The sequence below is a fragment of the Haliaeetus albicilla genome, chromosome Z (genome assembly GCF_947461875.1).
Source record: "Haliaeetus albicilla chromosome Z, bHalAlb1.1, whole genome shotgun sequence".
In the NCBI taxonomy this organism is placed as follows: domain Eukaryota; kingdom Metazoa; phylum Chordata; class Aves; order Accipitriformes; family Accipitridae; genus Haliaeetus; species Haliaeetus albicilla.
In genome coordinates, this window is record NC_091516.1 from 1,719,709 (window position 1) to 1,735,746 (window position 16,038).

Sequence of the window (16,038 nt, forward strand, 5' to 3'; positions counted from 1 at the left end):
TTCTGATTTTTGTAGATGAACTTGTAGTCATTACTACATTAATCATTTAATAAGATAATCAGAATGAAGCTCTTAGAGAGAAAAGAATTTGAAATGTGATTAGTTCAGTGAAAAAGATCAACATTTGAGCCAAAAAAAAAAAAAATCCACTAAAAGCAACTTACCAGTTTTCGCTCAGAGTGACCACTGCGAATTTCAATTTGACACAGAAGCCTGATTTCAGCAAAGCTGCCATTTATAAACCAATGCAGACGGACGCTTGTAGAGCTGTTCCCAGAAACAGTTAACTTTTCTGGAGTTTTTGGATGAACTTAAAAAACAAAGAAAACCCCCTCAGTTCTAAGAAAAAAACATTCATTTTAGTTCAGAAAAATCTGACTTTAGAAGATCAAAGAGAATCAGAAGGATAAATAAGTGATCCGATCAGCAACTAGGACAGCTGGTGCTGAGAAGGCACTCACAGACTCATTCCTGACGCTTTTCTCAGCTATCAAACATGGAAACAGACTTACTTAAAGCTGAGCATACTGGCATGTGTGCTAAGGAGCTGGAGACACAGAAAAACATTTCCCTTCCTATTGACTTTATCAAAAAAGCGAAAAATGAGCTATTTCAGAGAACTACAGTGACGGATGAAACTTACTCAACTTTGTTCACCTTCTGGGAACTTTTAAAGTTAGAACCTAAAATCTGCAGACTAGGACAGGGTAGGACTCCTAAATGACCTCTCCCTTCCCAAAACTCCCTTCGCAGAATTTTTCAATAATATTCAGTACTACTATTCATAGCTATCAGAGAAGAAAATCTCTACTGTTGGAATTGCTCCAGTTACCCTCTTACCCTTAAGGAAATATGTACTCTATGTTGGGAATTAAGTGGACAGTGAGGGAAAGAAAGGAAATGAAACAAATAGGAAATAGCAGTCATATTGACTGGGTGCAAAACAACCCAGTTTATAATTAACAGAAACAAATTATGCTTTTCTAGGACTTGCCGATTTACTCTGAAAATTCTAACCTCAGGCTAGTTGAACTGGGACATGGACAAAAATCTGCACCATCTTCATGTTTAAATTCAGTTTTTCAGAGAGAAGGGCAGAATGCTGTAAACATTAGGAACCCCTGAATCCTCAGCTGTGGTTGTGGAGGCAGATAGAAAAGGATGGGGAAGACAGCACTAGAAAGGTGGTAATTTCTCCCTTTCCTTGTTTAAACTGAAGGCCTAATGAAAGAAGCTATTTTTTTCTACAAACCATGACAGCAGATGATCGTGGCTATTACCAACAGCAGGTAATACTCCTACTATTACCTTTTAACTTTTACTGCTACTTTTTTTATGCTCCAAATCCTGCTGTTGTAAAACTGCATAGTATTTTGCCCTGTAAGCAGACACTGAAATACAGGGTCACTTAACAGTTCATAAAGTTACACCTAAATTTTAATTATTGATGTGTAATAGAATATGAAGTAATACATAAACAACAGCTGGCTAATTATTAGATCACAAGTAGCATTTATCCACAGCAGTGTATCCAATCTGGTAGCATTGTTGTTGAGAACTGGCATCTCCCTGTACACCTAATCATTCCCTCAGGACATGTCCTAAGCTATTTTCTTTTCAAGTTCAAACTATTGAACACAGCAAAATACTGGTGACAATAAAACAAAATAATGACAAGTATACCATGTCAGAGCTGTTCAAACCCAAAACAAAAAAAAATGGTTAGCATGCAGTAAACATATCTTTTTGCCTTTGTAATTCTTAAGTCTTACCTCTTTGAGTTAAGTCAACCAAAAGCGATGACTCCGTTTGCCCAATAGGATTGGAGACACCTAATATGAAATCGTAGGTTTTTTGATCAGCCAGTACTGGAAAGCCACAGACACGTTCTCTGTTCATTTCATTGACTTCGCATGAAACATTTCTACCAGATATTCTACAAAGTAAAAAAAAGGGGGAACAACTTAATTTTTGAATAACATAATTTCTAGAAAGTCAGAAGTCGAGACTGAAAACACAGTAAAGAACGATGGGTTCACTGACACATGGCTTACAGAATGATTTGATTGCAGAGGCATATCTAACACCACAACGCAGGTTAAAGTGGCATCAGTCATGACTTGCCCTGTTCTCACGTGAAACTCTCCTCTTCCACTAGCATAACATTTCCATCCTCTCACTTCTCAAAAGCCTGGAAAACAGGTAGGTCCTGTAAAACCACCTCACAAGTCACAACTGAGATTCTGACTTAAAGTATCTTTCTTCAGATCAGCATATATTTGCATTAAAAGAATGTTCTTAATTGCTTTCTGAACTAGGGAGATGTGACACACATTACTATCAGCGCTACTTTCTACTACTTTCTCTCAGCCCTGCCAAATCTAAACTACAGTTCGTTACCTGGGATATATCCACTAGTCCCAGACGTTTTTAAATCAAAAGCAGGAGAGGCAGTCTGGTAACAGCCAAGACCAGAGTTACATCTTAAGGGGTGAAATCTAAAGTGTGTATCTGTATGTATGTACCTATATAGAAGTTGCTTTAATTACAATCTGTGTAAACCTCTCATTCAGTAGCACAAGTTTAATTTCTTCCTTTGGGCATTTTTATTGTGTTCTAGCTGAGCTCTGAGCTCTCTCCACACGATTCTCTCTATTTCAATAGCTCAGTGTAGGCTGAGAACAAGGATGAGAATGTTTACCCTGAAATGCATCACATTAATCTCCTCACAGCTTTGGGCTGAGTGAAACAAGTCTGAACTACATCCTTGTTTATGAGCTGAATATGGGCAGCTAGCGACGCAACTCCTTTCCTTTGAATACCTGCTCTGTTTTGTCCACCTCTTCGCATCCCAGCTAATGACTTTTTTAGCACTAGCATTCTGGACGACATCTGTGACTGTAACTCAATCCTCATTGCCTCTGACTTGCTTCAAAGCCACCATGAGACTCCATTTCCCATCAGTTTGTGTGACTCAGGCCTCTCCTGGCTCCTTTCCCTGACTGTTCCTTTGGCATTATGGGGGAGCCTCCTCGCCACAGGAATTTTGTTAACTCCTCACTAACTTCTAATCATAACCACCAAGGAATCCCATTTGCAAGTGCTATTCCAAAACAGCAATTCTTCACTTTTAAGGCTTTACATGGCCTACGATGTAAGGCAAACTAGTAGGACACCAGTCTTCACTTCTTTCTGTGGATGATATCAGTGTTATTTGTCCCTTTCAACATTTTCCTTCTAACATGTACTTTGCCTGCTCTACACTATCCAGTTCTTAATGCTGGGAGGAGAATGGATGTAGGCTTACTGCTACTTTCCCTAGCAGCATTTGGGAAATGCACCATGGCCTCCCTTACAACTGTTCCTCAGTGTGTTTCTGTCATCGTGCATAGCAGAAGCTCAGTAAATGTCTGACAGATGACCTGACAGAGGTTGCATATAAAAAAAAATTAAAAAATTAGTGAATCACTCCTATATCTCCCTGTATTTTCGTAGTGGTCTTATCTACATGTTGGCAGCAGCCTAACACACTAAGCCCTTTATTTTCTCATGAGTTCATAATGGCATTAAGTCTTTGGGAAAAGTTATACTTAATTCCCATTGCAATTTTTCAGAGCTAGACAACGGTTTTCCAAGTTTAGTTTAGTTTCAACTTCCACAAGCTCTTTCATGGTGCAGAAAATCACAGGCAGTAATGGACATATTCCAGTTCCACCCTTTTTACTCCTTTGAGTGGGGAATGGTTTTACCTTTCAAATAAACTATACTTTGTTCTTCGTTTTCCATATAGTCCACTGGGTCTGCCTGGTTTCCAGGTGCATTTAATATTCAGGAAGTTGGATGTTTCACAGCTGAGGTTTTGGGGAATATCAGGGGCATCTGTAGCATAAAAGGAAACCAAAACAGTTAGCCAACGTTTTGCCATCCTAGTACAGCAGTTCGGCCACTAGTTTCCTGAAAGTATCACCATTTGTTTTTGCTGGGTCTAGATTGCATGCCTCACCAATACATGGTAATAGTTACACTCCAACCTATAAATAATATGATTTAAAAAAATCCTAATTAAGCAGATGGAGAATTATCAGCCCCATCTGACTAAGACTTGACTCTAGGCTTCTAAGTGGGTGGGTAATCTGGTAAATCACATGCAAATATGTTCACAAGCTCCAGGCTCTGACCTGGAAGTGTTTCACTGAAACTCTGCCAAGACTTTTTCAAAATTCTGAGCATCAGTTTAGCTGCTGAGCAATGTAGGAATGCTGTTGGCTGTGCGTCACATTTTCTTATGTGCCAGCCCCACCACTGCTTTGAAGTCTCCAAGCAAGTCTTGTCAAGGAGATGTTCCCTTTAGCATGAATTCTACACTGAATTTGAAAGTTAAAGCAAGCCCCAAATGGCTCATCCTCTTCACTGTTGCTTTGGAAGTGCCCTTCTTTGCTCTTTTAAAGCTTGTTCTTTGCTCCCATATTAAAGCAGCTTTGAGTGCCTTACTGGAGAAGATGGGCAGTGCTCCCAACAGAGAGGGTAACCGTGCTAATGTAGGACTAAGCAGAGCACTTATTTCAAGCCACATACACTTTTCTCCAAAAGGTAGCACAATAATATTCACATAGCTGGCCTAGAGAAGGGGCACTAACATAAGAGGCTATAGTGACAGGCTTAATCCAGATTATGAGCAGCGTGCCAAAAAGAACACTTATTTTGCCAGACCTAGGCTTAACCAAGGTGGTGTGCATACACATTTACTTCCTCTACCTTTACTTCCCCGAATGTCTCTCATCAGCAAAAGCATCATGACAAGTCCTCTCCCCTCCCACTAAGCAGGTACCACAAGAAGCAACACTGGCAGGAAACAGACTTCACCACATCCCAGCTCTTCACAAACTACTGTATGAGAAAAACCTATAGGATTACCACAACCTTCATTCATGAACCACAGACTTAGTTACCTGGAGGATTCTCCCACAAAAGCAAATACTGCACAAATAATGTAAAAATGTCATCTTGCTGAGTCATAAAAGGTTGGACTCTGTTTTGCATCTGCTATCACACACTTAAGCCACAAAGTCAATGACAGGAGGCAGAGGCTGGCGTTGGGAACACACTTTCAAAATAAGTCCGGTCTCCCTCTCCTTTCCTTAAATCCCCAAGGACCCTAAGTTCAAAGGCAGGCATTTGTAATGAGGAACAGGATTCTAATGGGCAGCTATTGGAAGACGATAACTCTCAAAACCCCTGTGAGGAAAACACACAAAGATCTAAAGCGACCAATTACAGGAAAGAAGAACCAGGTACTTTGAGTAGTTTGTTTTAAGAGGTATCTGTATCTCAAAGAGACTTCTGAGGCTGGCATGGTTACACAGAGAAGATACACAGTGATTCAGTATTTTTAAAGAAAATACTAAAAGAATGTTTAGAAGAATTTCCAGGAAAGATGAACTGTCAGCTGTGTTCCTTTGCTGTAATTAGCTCCCAGGGAGCTACTGCCCTGGATGAGCATCTGTTGCTGTTGCAAGTCTAACTGTTTTATTGTCTTCATTTGACTGGTTGGTAAATGAATGTTTTCACTTAAAATTCTTGCTCTTACTCTTGCCTTGTCAGGGACCAAACTAGAACAGATGTAAACCTAAAGTGATAAAGACTGAGGGTGAATCCTCATATGGCAATAAACTAGTAAGTATTCCAGACCATGAAGAAGTCCCTTAGAAAAAGAGATCAAGGAGACAAGCACTGCGCCAGGTTCTAAGAGAAGGCGGCTTACATGGGTACCTCCTCATCCTCTCAGCCTTGGTGTCTTCTCCATGGGCTGTAGTTTCCACAGTGAAATCAAACAAGTACAATCCCAGTTCATCCTTAGAAACCAAAAGCCAGGGGAAAAAAAAAAAGCCACAATAGTATTTGTTTCCTAGCAGAACCCTAAGAGTCTCAAAATTATTTTGATTTTCCTAAGGTTAGTAAACATAATGATACATACATCCTACAAACAGGACAGTTCCATCCATCTCATCTTTAGACAGTATGCACACTACATTTGTCCCACTGGTATTTGAAGCACTGGCATTTAGCACTCTGATTGCACTGCTCCGACTGCTCAGATGTATCATTGGGTATGTTTCTCGTCCATAAGTCATCCGTTTTATCTGCTGTCCTTCTTCATGGACACAACAAATTGTCACATCTGAACCCACTGCCACCACAGTGTCCTGAGGAAACACCCCACTCCCGTTGGGCTCGGTATCTTTTCCTAGGAGAGAAGGAAGAACAGAAAATAAAAACAAACAAACAAAAAACCCACATCAACAATTTGCTATATACATCGTGCTGATCAGCAAAAGTGTGACTGAGGAGCCCTCCAATGCATACAAATCAACGGTTACTAGGTTTCATAACTAATGATTGCATTATTTCTCTAATCAAAACACCCCCAAAAGCAGCAGCCCATCACTGCCTAATGCTTTTCCTCCTATTTTGGCTTACTTTTGATAAAGCAATCAGAGTCCATGTGGTGGCAAGGAAACAAACATACCAGGGACCTCTTCTACTGGGCTCCAGTCACTCCAATCCTTGGGGCCAACAAACTGTGTTATATTAATGTAACAGCGAATCTTCACATAGTGTGATGTACACTCCAAAGGCATATCTGATGTCCAGTTCCAAGACAGAATGATGTCTTCATGAGTCAGTTTTGAATAGTAAGTTACCTACAAAGTTTGCCCCCCCAAAAAACAACCAAGAGAGAGCTTATGAATACCTGTTAGTAATGACATATAATCTCCCAGATGTCAACAGAATGGCAAATTAACTGAAGTAAATCATAAAATCCTGATAGATGGTTGGAGTGGCCCACCTAACTTTCAGTTGTGTTGTGAATTTACTTGGACAAAAGCCTAAGATGCTAAACAGCCCACCAGCCAGGTATAACTGCCAGCCAGAAATACCAGAGGGCAGACATTTTAGAAAAAGCAGGAAGCTCGCCAACCATTTCAAAAGGTATATACTGCATCTCAGTATCCTGGGCCTCTCCCAGGCAGTGAAATGTTCCAACTTTTCCAAAATGAAAATCATCTAATATTAGTCCCATGCTGCAGATTTTATCTTTCCTCCATTCCTAAAAATTATAGAACAGAGCTACAAATTGGCCTGGAGTAACTGTGGTTGCAAAAAAAAGAAAAAAAAAAAAAAAAAAGGAAAAAACCCTCAAACTGAACATTCAAAGATCACCAAGACTGGAGACACTACTGGAGAAGTAAAGCAGAGATAACAGTGTAAAATACCTGCCAAATTCATAAGCAAGTTCTAACTAAAAAAACCCCCTGTACTAAATTACAAAAAATAAAAATTCTGTGACTGTGAATAAGTACTGACAGTATAGTAGCCAGTGTCCTCATAACTTTGAAACTTAACAAGAAGTTACCTACCAGAAGCATGACTACACTCAGGTTCTGCAAAGCTCTACAATTTTCATTCTTCTCAGCTTTCTTCAAATGACCTCCCAGATATTACCAAGGGCAAAAACTGTATATATATTTTTCATAAAGGAAGAAAAGGACTTACTTGTGTGACTTTTTCCATTGCTTCTTTGCGGAGTATCTGAATCTGCCAAAAGGCACCCAGTCCATATGGGAAGACTGATCCATTATCACTCCACTTCAGATTTAATGTAGAAGTTGAAAAGTCAGGTGTCAAACTAAGAATGCGTGGAGTCAGAGGAACAAACCCTTGAAAAAGAGAGGAGGAAAAAAACATATTTGAGTCATTAGTCAGCAACACCAGCCCTACAGGTGTTTAACAGCCACATCTCTCTGCTCTGAACTGGCTAGTAGCCATACAAACACGTAACTCAACCTCTGTAATTAGAACAAGATGGGCTCTGTCATTACTTGAGCATGAAAGTTCCCAGGAAAGCACAGGTGCTGATGAGTCACCAGGTAGCATTTTCTTTTTACATCTCAGCATGCAGATGTATGAGTAACTGATCATGAATATGACTCTTCATAATGCACCGTAAGGAAGACATCCTATCTTTCACAACCTTCATTCAACGCCACAGAGATAAAGGAAACATGGCGGCAGTCTCTGAAGTGTACATGAGAACATATCTAGGGAGGATGATGGAAAATCCCCCAAAGGAAGAAGTGGGATTTGGAGACCAGCAGGGAAGAGGGGACTTGCAACAAAAGTGAGAGTAGGGAGAAAGGAGAGGAGAAGCAGAGGATAGAAGAAGCTCACATGAGGCTCTGAAGAGGATCATGGGCAATGTGATTTTAAACCAGAAGAAATATTAAAGGCATGACATAGTGATGGGGACAGGGCAGGGAGGTTAAACAGAAGCATCTCTTCTATGAATGGATGGTGGTGAAGCAAGAGGCTGAGAAGCAGGCAAGGATTATGGCAGTACAAGGGTTACGGCAGTTCATTGGGCCTGGTGCAGGATAAATCCTGTTTCTCAAATGTGTGATTTATCCAGCTGTGGTCCTGGCCAAGGCTCTGAGAGCCTGCAAAGTGTTCGGCACAGTCAACACACTACTTGGGATAAAGTCTGATGAACCTGAGAGACTCATCCTGCCTGGAATTAGCAAAATGCTGGAGAACCCACTGTGTTGCCCACATATTTTTGAGGTGTGTTTCCTTGCAGTTCTTCAGCTGCTCTCAACTGAAGAGAAAACTGAGCCATGGCTAAGAAGCGCTACTGACTTTAGATTTTGACTGCACTAAAGGAAAAATCAGGCAAACCAAAACCAATGCCTAAATTATGAGCAAGTGTGACAGATGGTGTCAATGCCATCTTCAGCTTACAACTTCCTCCTCTGGGAGGAAACTAATTTATCTATGACTCCAACATGATGCAGCCTACCTTCCAAGCATAAATGTATTTGCTGAGTTTGGTATACATTTGAACAGAATGGGTAAGTTGGGCATATATTAAGAAAATACGATCCTGCCAGGAGTGACATATTATATAACTTCCCTTAAAATGTTGTAAAATGGCAGGAATAAACTACTTCATTCTGTAGCTTTTCAGCATTTAAAATGGGAGAACAGGCACTAGGAAGTTTATTCTGCCTTTCCCAAGCCAGGTCTGACCAAATGCACTTTATGACCCATGCAGGTACCTCAGTACGTAGACCATGAACTTGTTTACAAATCCCTCCTAATTTATAATTAGGAAAAAAAAAAAAGGTGAAGAGTGTTTAGGGGGATGTAACAGTGTTATACGTAGTTTTCCTCCTCACATTCTGCCCTTGATTGCTCTGAGCTATGGATAAGAGTGGTTTTCTTTCCCCTGAAGGGGGAGAGAAAAAAACCTGTTATGTATGGTAGATTCATATGGACTCAGCACGTCAACATTTTACATAGAGGAACACTGCCAAAGAAAAGTGCAAGCATATACACTTCTGGAGCATTGTTAATCATAGTACAAAGGCCTTATGTGCACACATAAGACCTGATACTTACAGATGTCTTCCTTGCGAATTTCAAATTCTTTGGTAGCAAGAGCAGTTCCAGAAATGCTGTTTGTGGTTATTGTCACCATGCTGGAGCTCTCTGGGACTGGAATCTCAACCCTTTTCTCCTTAGTTTTAAAACACACTGGAGGAGGGAGGTCACTGAAAAGACAGAGAGGATTAAGCAGGTATTTCAGCTGATAGAAAGCTAAGGCAGTTAAATCCTATTCCTAGGACACTAATAAAACACAAATTCTCTGTAATATAACAGAGCGCTCCATATTATGTTTGTGAAGGAGTAAGACTTTCATGGGCTTTGGTTAGTATCAGATTAACAGGCATTCCCTCATCTTTCAAGTCACTTTTATCATAGTGAAAGGCTGTGCACTACTTGTATAATGCAGCTACCTAGTTGTTAAGAGAACACTTCAAAGTGAAAAACTGACTTTTTAACCAAAAAACACATTTCTGAAACCTACAGTCACCATGAATCAGTATTTCAAAATAAGCAAAATAACCCCCCCCAACCCCAACAGTACCTCCCCCTCTCCCTCCACTTCTTCTCAAAGTGATGGCATACGGGTGCAAAGAGCAAGTTTACCCATCTGTGTCCCCATCTTAGAACAAATCTTTTAGCTCCCTTTTGCTGCTCAGCTCATGGGGAAAGAGCAGAGGGTAGGGGAGAGAATTGCTAATATCCCAGATGGAAATACAGTCTGTGCATAATGTTCGTGCAGTGCTTGGCACAATGTCATCTGGCCTTTGTCTGGAGGCTGCAGATACATACAGGAAACAATAATGGATGGGTCAAGTCCCTTTGCTCATTATCATTGATATGCAACTAGAAAGGCAAAAAGTTTGGAAAAATCCAGACCTTCCTCTTGGGGGAAAGATGGGAGGAAGGAAAGCAAAGAGAACAATGCCAGACTTCCTGCTGAGGGACTGTTACTCACTTATGAACTGGAACAGGACCCTGGAGCTCCCACTGGAGCTCCCATCAGCTGTAGTCAAGAGCTTGGGTTGAACTTTTAAGATTCATGCAAGACTCTTGGGCTAGCAAAGGCCAGCTGAGACTTGAGTGCTCAGAAAGGCTATTCCTCTTCTGTACTGAGATATTATTAAAGGATGTTTGGGCAACTGAAAAACAAAATCTCTTTCCCTCAGGGAGGTCTGCACTAAGCTCAGCCCTCAGCCTCTTTGCTTAAGGGACCCAAGCCTGTTCTGCTTTGCTAAGGAGAAACAGCAGCAGCTACATGACTGTTCTTGTTTAGAGGGCAGTACCTCATGAACTCTACACTCCTGAACTTGGGCCACAATGTCACATATATGCGGGTTTTTTTGTGTAGAAATGATTGCTGGCAACACAGGAGGAATAACTAGACACAGAGAATCAAACAACTAGGTGGAAGAAGAGCAGCCAAGCCCAGGGACCCCAAGGACAAGTCTGGGCTGCCTGCAGAATTTACAGGAAAAACGACAGTACAAATATCTGGATTGGGGGCAGGATCAAGATGCAAAAAGGATTTGAACTCATCCTTAGCACATGATAAGTATTTGGCAGACCCACAGCATGGGGAATTGCACATGTAGTTCTCGTTAGTGAAAAACACACTGAAGATTTAAGTTTTAATGTCTCTCAAAATTTTCAACTTGCATTCACTTCAGAAAAGCTATTGTGGAATAATTTTTACATTTCCTCTAATAGAATGCTCTCCAGACAGCTTAAAATTTATAAAGGTTATAAGACAGCCACCAAGAGATTTTTCATGTTTTTCCACATGTGAATCTCAACACTTATGTCATATATTCTACCACTTTGGCCCATAACATCAGGATTCACTTCTTCCAACTATCATTTCCTTTTGGATTTATCCTGGTTTAAAGATGTCCCTCATGAAAACTCTCAGCAAGGGCTAGGCAGACACACAGAGAAGTCTAAATAAATGAGAGCATCTTCCAGTCCTTTGAAGAGAGCAATCAGGAGATTTTGGCAGGAGAATTGTTAGCATGAAACAAGACTTTGCCAGAAACCCCACTATTGCCTCAGTTAACAGTGCCTGTAGGGAGCACCACCCAAGGAAAACTGATGGGGAGATGCTGGGAAACAACAGTGTCACAAATTCTGTGGGCAGTGACTGAGGAATAACTATGCTTTTATCATAATTTGATAGTTTTCAACCAGGTATACAGGCAACTTACTTGGTAGTGTAGCAAAAGTCAGTTTGTCCATGTCTTCCTTTAGAAGAGACATCCCAAGTACAGATCATTTTACGTAAATTGTGCGTTACACATTTCAAATTCTGGGGGTGCCCCAGAGAACCTGAAATCATATAAAAAATACAGTCACAAACTGCAGGTCAAAACTAACCAACTGTGAAACAACCGCTAATGTTCACACCTATAGCCATTCTTTTTACGTTTTTATTGCATGCATGTCTAGCCAGTATTTTAAAATTGTTGAATGATTTGTGTGCCTGATTACAGACAGCCACAGACTGCCAGATTTCTAGAAGTACCTAAAATCTGGGTTTGTACTTGTGTGTAATGACACAGGCAGCTGTTTCTTTCCACAATACACGTTCCTAGCCTAGCCTAATAAGCAGGCTTTGGGCCAATGGCAAAACCGCAAGCTTTGATGATAAACTTAATGAGTTTTTTGCTTTCCTCCATTGTCCCACATGGAGGGCAATTAATGACAGAAGGGCAATTAATGATAATGTGTGAAATTGTCCCAGACAGCCAACATATAGAGCAAGAAGGTCTCAATGCGGACATTTACACGAACTGCATATGCAGACTATCACAGTTGCATTATGGAGAATTTAACACCAAATTCTGCACTGGTTTACAAGATGCTAGTGGGTGCTGGAAAGCAGAGACCAGCTCTGGTACCGCCTCCATCCCTAGGATGGTGTGGGACCACAGAGGCAACAGTTTTTGAACATACATATAGTAGGAAAGCAATGTAATTAAATGGTGTCAGTACAGAACCTACAAAGAAAAAATAATTCGTGAATTACATTGCAATAGACTCACCTATCTCTTGGCTATATATTAAGCTTCTCAAACATAAAATAGCTAGGGCTAAAAGGCAGCGAAGGCTTGAATTCTTCCACATTCTTCTACTGTTTGTTTTCAGAACAGCAGCTTCAAGCAGGAATAAACATCATCTTCCAACAAGCTGGTCAGTTCTAAAATTAAAAACAAAAAAATCTTTGAAATTCCAAAGCTGGTACTCCACAAACACCACTTTTGTTCCACGTACTTTTCTTCTTCAGTGCTGCACCCAGATGTAGCAAATCCCTTCTCTTCATTGTCTAGCAAGCAAACCTTTTCCCTGTCCCAGCCACTCTTTGATGCATAAGTCTTCAGCGAGGTATTTCAAACACAACCTCAAGAATCACAGACATGTAAAATCTAAGTGTCCACAGGCCTCCTTCAGGACTATCAGGCCAGAACAGAATAGACATGACAAGATATTCCCCTAGAACAGGTCTCTTCAACTTAGATGAAATGTCACATTCACAAAGGGTCTTGTATACCATGAATGGAAATGTCCCCTGCTTCGGATACGGGTTTAAGGGTACAGGAGAACCCATCTGTTTTCCTCTCCCTGCTGCTCACTTTTCATATCGCTGCTATTCAAAGCTATGGGATGCCTGAGACACTGCAGAACCAGATCTGATCACCCAGGATCACTGGTTCAATCCAGTGTTAAGTAATAATGTCTGGAGGAAAAAAAAGGAAAAAATGAGAGCCATTTCTCTACTAGAAGATACTTGTTGCTGTAAATACTGACCTTAAGGTAAAAATTGTCTAGAATATTACATTTAATGAGTTTTTTGAAGATTAATGGGCTGCATGTTTTCCAAAGAGAAGCTCAACTGTTTAGCTGGATCAGGGGTACACATTCAGTTCCACCCACACATTGGCTGCTGTCAGTTTTTGTTCTCAAAGAGAAAACTGTGGAAAAGCTTATCCTGAAGCCCACCCAATCCCTGATGCATTGTTTCCCTGTGATCTGAAAGCTCTGAAGACTTGAGCAGCCTCCCAGAGACCATAATTCCCAGGTAGCAAGGGGCCTCCTCTCAGTGACCAACAGCAGAGCTCAGACACTTTCACATAAGAACATAGCTGAGCCAGCCTGTCCTACAGAGTAGTTTTCCAAAACTCACATTTTGTCCCTAATTCTTTTGAAAGTCTCAAGTGGAAAGGCTCCTGACCTTGTCTTAGAAGTCTCTTCCAAAGCTAGATGTACATCATTGTCAGAATAACAGACTTTGCCTAAAAGGCTCTGTAATTTTGAAAGAAACCTCTCTTCACTGAAGTCCTCTGCGCCACTAGGAGTATGCTCCTTCATCCCTGCAATACAACTGTATATTTTTTATTACTTTTTTTTTTTAAGGAATTCTCCCTCAAAGGACAGCTGGGAATGTCTGAAATGCTCTTCTGTCCCTCACCAATCCGCACTGTGTGAGAAGAAACATATCAGCACTATGTCAAATAATCCAGAGCTGTTCACAAGGGGTCAGTTCTCTTTTTTCTCTTCATTTGCAATAACCAGACTAAGGGAAAGGCCTAGGCAGCACAGGAGCTGAAAGAGATGCTATGATAAAGGCCAGCGTTACATCTGGAGGGAGGAAATACCCTTAAAAATTAACAATTATTTTATTTTCACCGTGTTCTCAAGTTACCTGAAGACCTCGCTAAAAACATAATTTAAGCTATATTACGCCTAGACACATTCAGTTCTTCTTTTTACATATTCCTAAACTGTAATATCCATGCCGTGCAAGGTGTTAAAGGCCAAATCAAAAGTGAAGTTTGACAAATCCATGTTCAGGTAAAGATGAATCAAGAACCCACCAGCACATAAAATATAATAATCTCTGTGCCAAAAGTCCCCCACTGCATTTGGGTGTTTTTCAGGGTCTTCATGTCCTAATTATCCATGTTACTAATGAAAATATGGGATGTTACCTCTAGGCTTAACTTTGTTCACAAACCTCTCACTTCATCAAAAATGTGAAAAGCACTCAGACAGACCTGGGTGTTACATGAATAAAAAGACTGATTGCTATTTGCAATGTACCTGTGAATTATATCTCTTTGTTTGTGAGTACTTCTTCAAAGGCCATTTCTGGTTTGCAGGAAAGCCCAAAATCAGAACTTCAAGTTTTACATCAAAATCTGTTGACAGTCCCTTATCAGTTAGCAAAAGCCAAGGAAAGAATGAAAAAAAGGGAAAGCACTGATACCACTGGAAGGAGAGAAAACTGTATTGTGGAGTTAATTAAATCCCAAGCCTCTCACTTTTTAAACACATTATCTGAACAGGATTGTGCAAAACCTGTTTGGTCATGCCAGGTTTATGAGGCAGATTTCAGCAACTATACCTGTGTGTGTCTGTGGTTCAAGAAAATCTTCTGATTTTCTGCAAATTCTTTTAAAACACCACTTACTGAGTAGTCCCTCTACTGCCGAATTTTTAAGAGTAACATCATAGCAGTGAATTACAAGAAATTCGAGTCATACCAAATTCTCCTAACTCAAGCACAGTTTTGTATCTGTTTCAGAGTCAGGCACCAAAGGGAACCTATGCACTTTCATGCAGAGCATGATGAGTGTCTTGTAAACCACAATCTTTCGTAAGAAGCGTAGACTCCCTGGCTCCTGTCTTCTCATACACATTTTATAGCTTGCTGAAAAGTTGGCAATTTGAAGCCTCATGTCGCGTAATTAAATGCCATTAGTCAGGAGAAAAGATCCCCATTTATAGGCTTGTTTTAATTACAAAGTTATAAAATAATTTAAGCAATTTAAAAATAGGAAATTCACTTTCTTTGGATGAAAGCTGCCTTCCATCAGTTCAAGACTAATTCAAAAAAGGCATGGAGGTTTTTCTGTACCCTGGAGAGACACGAAAAGCATGTTACCCTCCAGGCAGATATACTCTAAAGCTGGATAGGACAATATAAGAGTCAGAGATATTTATTTAGAACAAGAGAGCTCAACGTTGGCAAAACCTTGAACAGGGCCGGCTGGAGTGTAACAGGAGCAGTTGTCACTAAGTGTAAATGTCTTTATATTGTAAATCTTCATTTTTAAAAAATAAGATGAAGGTGGTCAGCCCATTGTCTCCACCAGAAAGAGCAACTGCAACTAACCATTTTTAACAGACGTCCATCTCAAAAAACATCAGCAACAGCACATCCCACAACAATCTCATTGCCTTGGGCAATCTATTTGTGTCACTTCACTGGCACTACCATTAGTGCTCCCAATGTGCTACACAACTATCTCTTGCTCCATTTTAAGCACATTACTTTGTCCTATCTCCAGCAGACAAAGAACAGTTTATTCTCCATCTTGCAGTCAACCTCTTACAAAGATGACTGATACCAGGTCTCTACTAGCTCCTCCCTTAAAAACTCCAATTTTTTTCATCATTTCCCAGTCTCAGTTTCTAGATTTCTGACCATTCCTGGAAAAAATATTTCTCTGTGGACCAAATCTGCTGTATCCTCAGCTTTGAAATATTTCTGCCCCCTGAGGCCTGAGCATTATCAAGCACAATGAAGGAACTTTTCTA

At 40.4% G+C, this 16,038-nt stretch overlaps 1 protein-coding gene across 7 annotated transcripts in view; it reads right to left on the bottom strand.

The window, feature by feature from the left end:
• The window catches only part of LOC104319407 (LIF receptor subunit alpha), a 55,026-nt gene that overhangs the window by 20,970 nt on the left and 18,018 nt on the right, over positions 1 to 16,038 (bottom strand). For all 7 annotated transcript variants that reach the window (XM_069777498.1, XM_069777497.1, XM_069777501.1 and 4 more), the window contains 9 exons: positions 12,483 to 12,637; positions 11,646 to 11,766; positions 9,457 to 9,608; positions 7,555 to 7,718; positions 6,527 to 6,701; positions 5,975 to 6,244; positions 3,750 to 3,879; positions 1,773 to 1,936; positions 165 to 310 (listed from right to left, as the gene is read on the bottom strand). In XM_069777498.1, coding sequence (XP_069633599.1) covers positions 165 to 310; positions 1,773 to 1,936; positions 3,750 to 3,879; positions 5,975 to 6,244; positions 6,527 to 6,701; positions 7,555 to 7,718; positions 9,457 to 9,608; positions 11,646 to 11,766; positions 12,483 to 12,564 — 1,404 coding nt within the window. In that variant the 5' untranslated portion in view covers positions 12,565 to 12,637. The remainder of the gene's footprint in view (positions 1 to 164; positions 311 to 1,772; positions 1,937 to 3,749; positions 3,880 to 5,974; positions 6,245 to 6,526; positions 6,702 to 7,554; positions 7,719 to 9,456; positions 9,609 to 11,645; positions 11,767 to 12,482; positions 12,638 to 16,038) is intronic.